The 5,356-nt window shown below is 41.7% G+C and overlaps 1 protein-coding gene across 1 annotated transcript in view; it reads right to left on the bottom strand.

The window, feature by feature from the left end:
• Positions 1-5,356, bottom strand: part of scp2a (sterol carrier protein 2a) — a 15,552-nt gene that overhangs the window by 6,563 nt on the left and 3,633 nt on the right. Inside the window, exons 9-11 of the mRNA XM_035670717.1 lie at positions 5,143-5,293; positions 3,327-3,474; positions 2,184-2,291 (exon numbers count right to left, since the gene is read on the bottom strand). Coding sequence (XP_035526610.1) covers positions 2,184-2,291; positions 3,327-3,474; positions 5,143-5,293 — 407 coding nt within the window. The remainder of the gene's footprint in view (positions 1-2,183; positions 2,292-3,326; positions 3,475-5,142; positions 5,294-5,356) is intronic.

Genomic DNA, 5,356 nt, shown 5'->3' with positions numbered 1-5,356 from the left:
AGTGTCGCGCGACAGGTCGCAAACAGCAAGCATACTGAGACCTTAAGGGTGCATTACCATCACTCCTGCGCTGGGCAGCAGCTTGTGGCTGCTGCAGTGGAGACAGCAGGCTATCCAGGAGGTTCAGGAGGCCCTCCAACACACCACTGTTACTCAAAGATCTTTGGCCAATACAGGACAGGAGCATGAACACCCTGTGAAGAAACAAGATTGAAAATACTGCATTTACTATCTGTCCACCATAAAAGAATCCCCGCTCATCCAGCTCCCGGATACACAAGTGGACAAATCAGTGTGTCCCAAATGCTGATGGAATGGTAAATAAACTGTACTTATGTAGCAGCTTTTTAGTCATCTGATCACTCAAAGTGCTTAACACTACATGTCACCCATCCATGCACTAATGGCTAAGGAAGCTATGCAAGGTGCCACCTGCTAATCAGTTCGAGGAACCGGGGATCAAACCGCCAACCTTCTGATTAAAGGACTCACTCTGCCTCCTGAGCCAGTCACCTGCAGGCTAATATGAACGAACTTGTCAGCAAACAGACCAACATTTGCGTTCATTTCATGTTACTGGTCACCTGATTAATGCAAGACCTTTTAACGTTTGTGGTCTACACAAAGTCTTGAGGAAAAAATCTGTCTCATTAGCAGCTGATGATGAAATTAGCTGGCTGCAGTTTGGTTCTGGCAGGTGACAGAAGGCTCACATCAAAAGCCATTCCAAGAACGTAACATACATTAGTCTCTACCAGTGGAATAGAAAAACAGCTATGTCTTTGTTGCTGTAATTTCAAAATATCTACAATAAGGCTGCAATAATCGGAAGAGAAAGTGTCAACACCGAAGCATTCTGCAAGTGTTAAACACAACATCTTCACTGAGAGGAGTGACAAATTGCCTCCTAATCTGACAACTCACTCCCTACTCTCGCCAGGGACAACTACTGCGCTAGCGTTATGGCTAAGTATTTCATCCCATGTGCTTAATGAGCTTTTGCATTTCTCCAATAGGCTAAAGGAATTAAGAGTAAAGACCTCTTCATGGTGCGAAGTTCCCAATCTGCAGCACTCTCCTAATGTTCTCCATGGAGACTTGTTGGAATTTACTGTAGGGTCCACAAGGCTATTTATCAAACTACTAGTAAACATCCTCTAGATATCACCTCAGATATACTTTTTATTACTGAGGGATCAGAGCATATGGTCATTCACCACAAATGACAACCTCTGCATCAATGAACCTTTAAGGTCCCTAGGTATCCTGTCAACATGTAAAAGGTGAGGTAGCTCACAATACCTCCTGCGAGGGTCAGTCAATTAGCTGTCATTATCTCTGCTCACACTGTTCTGAGGCAAGAGGTCAGAGCTTTACAACTAGGATTAGGAGCATCACCATGGATCAGACGGAGCTTAGCTGACTGGGGCACTCGTGTGATAGAAGAGTCACCCACGAAATAGGGCGAGTATTGATGACATAAAGTGGGAAAATCATTGCAAAAATAATGAGGCAGTGGGAGTGCTGGTAGAACTTTTGAGGCACGAAGAAAGGAAGACAGAGAGAAATATGATAGATCAAAGAAAAAAAAAAGAATCTGACTGACAAATCTAATGGTCTGTATCAAATGAAGGATAAAGAAGAAAACTGCAATGTTTGACCTTCCTCTGTTACTGTGTGAGTGTATGTGAGTGCACACGAACCTAAGCAGCAGCGACTATAAATATGAAATGTGGTATGTGTAGGAAAAATATTGGATCTGCCAGAAAGAAGATGAAGACCGAACAAGTCAGCTGCACTGTTGCTAAGTCTCTTCCCTCAACAGTTTAATATGTGGGGAGATTAAAGGAGAAGCTTGCCAAAGCCACAGGCGGCTGCCCTCTCACATACAGGCTGAGGATCACTCTTACCCAGTTACAATACAGGTGTCCATCACTATGAGACACATGCCACCTAGTGGCCGCCGTGGAAGTTGTTTGACAGAGTGTTTGTTTAAAGATGCGTGTATATATTCTGAACAATTCATTTGCTGCTCAAAACAAGCTCAAATGAGCATTAAATGCAAATGCTTTATGACCCTGATCTGCCATTTTCACTCCCTATCAGACTGGATTAGTGTGTACTTCGTCCTACAGTATATGACAGGTGGTTTGTTTTCATCAACAGTCAGAGGCTCGGCATACCTGTGGCACCCAGAGGATGTCCTTTGGAGATGAGACCACCGCTGGGATTGATCACAAATTTGCCTCCATACGTGTTGTCCCCTCTGTCAATCAGCTCTCCTGCTTTACCTGCAGAGGTTGTGATGCACACAGGAAGATCACAAAACAATACCCAGTGAAATTTACATTGTATTTACCAGTATTGTTTTCACCTTGTCTGCGTCATCATGGTAAAATGTGCTGCTGGAGCAACCTACTGCAACAGGAACCACCAGTGAGCACATTTTCTGCACCTTGCCAGGTATGTGGACAGATTCTGCCATCGTACAACATGCAGTCACAATACTGTTCAGGTGTGTAGTTGAGATCAAAATGAAGGCCGAGTTCTAAGATGGGTGGGGTCTGACCCATCAGTACTCAGTTCTCAAGATATAAGGACTACTGAGTACTCATGAGTCAGAACGGCGACATGTTGCAGAGCATTGCAAGACATGTTAATATAAAATCATCAGTAGGTGCGTGTTAATAACACTAAACACTAAAAGGATGTCAACAAACAAACCTTTGTTTAGCATATTGGCAACATTTAGAAGAAAAATACAAATTTGTGGAAATCCAGTGTTAAACAGTTACTTTCCTCTTGGGGCAAATACTCTTCTTTTCCTGTCATGCATGGTTCAGTAAGATCAGTAAGATTTCTGGATCATGTCCCTCAGTGTGACACCAGACAGCCAACAGGTTTTATTCAGAGTGATCTTATTACTGTATCTCCCACAAGAGATCCACTCTTCTGCAGAGAGCGCTGTGTTCTGTATTTAGCCTCACAGCCAAATGTCCTCATAACCCAATAACAAAGAGGCAGGAAACTACAGGCAAAGTTTCTGAGAATTAAATTCTAGTTTATTGGGTTATTTCATACAAGTTCAGCAGTGAGGCAGAATATTGGCACACATCACCGGCTTATATAAGCATCCCTGACTCTGTGTGAGAATAGCAGCAGATATTTAATATTAAATAACTTATATAGATAATCCCTATGTACTCCCGTAAAAGTACAAATTTAAATAAAGGTTGAAAAAGGAAGGGGGAAAACTTCCTGCTCTAATCCTCTAAGTTGTAAAATAGCTGGAGGATAAGTTAGGTTTTTAACAGCTGCAGTCTTACCCTCTGGACACAGCCCCAGAGCCTCATACGTGATGAGCTCATTGGCTGAGAAGCAGTCGTGCAGCTCGACCACATCAACGTCACTTGGCTTCAGACCTGCAGCTTCATAACACTTTTTGGCAGCTGTCCGAGACATGTCATATCCCACCTGAACAGAAACCCCCCCCAAAAAAGAAGTATGTTTAGGAACACATTCAAGGTAACAAACTTATCATAATGAAGAGATCTTCCTGGTCCCAACACATAATAATCAGCAGGGGTAAAACTATAGCTGATAACTGTGCATCAGTTATATAGCTTCAAGTCTCCTTAAGATGATTTTATACTCACTGGTTTGCAAAAACGATGGCAAGCATTCTTTAAAATTCCATTTCAGGAGTATTACAAGGCATAATGGGATATTTATACAACACATTTGGCTTGTAATGTATTACCTCAGCCCAGAATGCTTTTACTGCTGGGTTGTACGACAGTCTATGTATGAGCGTACCTGGCCCCAAGACAGCCAGCACAAATCTGGCACACTTTAATTTGTGGAAGTTATATATATACTCTATAAAATCTTCATCTGAATAACTTAATACCCAACTAATTTTTTTGGTAAATAATTTGAAGGTTGCGAGATGATTTCCCACTGGTCTGTGGTGAGAGATATCACTAGCTCTCTTTCCCACTGTGATCGCATATTTATACATCTGTAAAAAGTGTACGACAAGAATTTGTAAAGCCAGTTTTTCATTAGCAGTGTCTTTAAGGATAAGTATGATGCCCTTAGTAATGTAAATGTAACCTTTTAGTAAAATAATTGGCTGAAACAAGTTGTCCTCTTCTACATTTTACTGCGTTCTTAGTTCATTCAATTCAATAATGTTGCCATCAGAAAGCAACTGACTCAAATAAGTAAAATTTTCCTGCAGCCACTACTAGTCAACTTCTTTTTCCCTCTAGCTGTTAATGGTGGTTTATTCCAAACTGGACAAGAAGGCAGGGATAAGCCAGAAATACAAAGAGTACGTCTTTAGCTATGTCACATATGAACAGAAAATGATGGGGTTACTAACATTTCTATTACATTCAGGGTGGTACCACAGAGAACTTTTTTCTGCAATAATCTTTTACTTTACTTTAATATACCCATGACAGTGGATATCTACCATTATAGGCTGCTCTGATTATCTCTATTAGCACAGGCTTATTGTTCAAGTGCCAACATAAATATGAGTATATGAAAAAGTCTCCATATATTTCTAGAAGTGAGGCTGCCAGCAAGCATCTTTGCAAACACTTTTAAATCATTATTTAACAGACCAAGCCCAGTTTGCACAGGACTAGTACTACCAAGGGACCTCATGTCTTCTTCTGTGTAATTTTCATTATGAACCAACTTGTGTGCTGAAAGGTAGAAAAAAAAACCTGAAACACAGAAGACCGCCTCAGCAGACGAATAATAAATGACCATAAAGATTTGGATGGATTTGGACGAGCGAAGGCTCCTGCGATGTCCGTCCTGATCTCGCACAAATCAAGGATGTAACGTATGCACGAAAAGGACCAGGCTGTTCCTTTGGCTATAGGAGTCAAGGTAGGAAACTTTCGGTTTTAGGCCCTTTACCTCCTTGGTTGTCTCCTCCTGCACTTCCTGCTGGTTCTCTATATCTCCAATGTGCTTTTCTGCATTGGCGCCTCTATTGAGCATAGCCTTTGTTTCCTTCTTAAGACCTTTTACTAAGTTATTTAGGTCATCAAACACTGATCAGCCTAACACGCCATTCAGTTTGTTGCCACATGACACACTTTATTAATGACTAGTTCTTACCATCTTAATGCAGCTGTTTTCTTCAAACGTGGAGGAGAGGTCTGTCACCATCTCTTGGGCCACAATCTCCACTGCCTGGTTCTCCAGATGGTGTTTCCTGACGAAGGCCTCGCTGGCCAAAACGGCTGCTCCAGCACCATCTGACGTAGGGCTGATGAGAGGTTGTATTAATTAATTGCAAGTATCATCAATAACTCAGAATCTGCACTTTGAT

The sequence above is a fragment of the Morone saxatilis genome, unplaced genomic scaffold, assembly GCF_004916995.1.
Source record: "Morone saxatilis isolate NCDOM2014 unplaced genomic scaffold, NCSU_SB_2.0 Contig23, whole genome shotgun sequence".
Taxonomy (NCBI): Eukaryota; Metazoa; Chordata; class Actinopteri; family Moronidae; genus Morone; species Morone saxatilis.
This window is presented reverse-complemented; position numbering and strand designations above follow the sequence as displayed.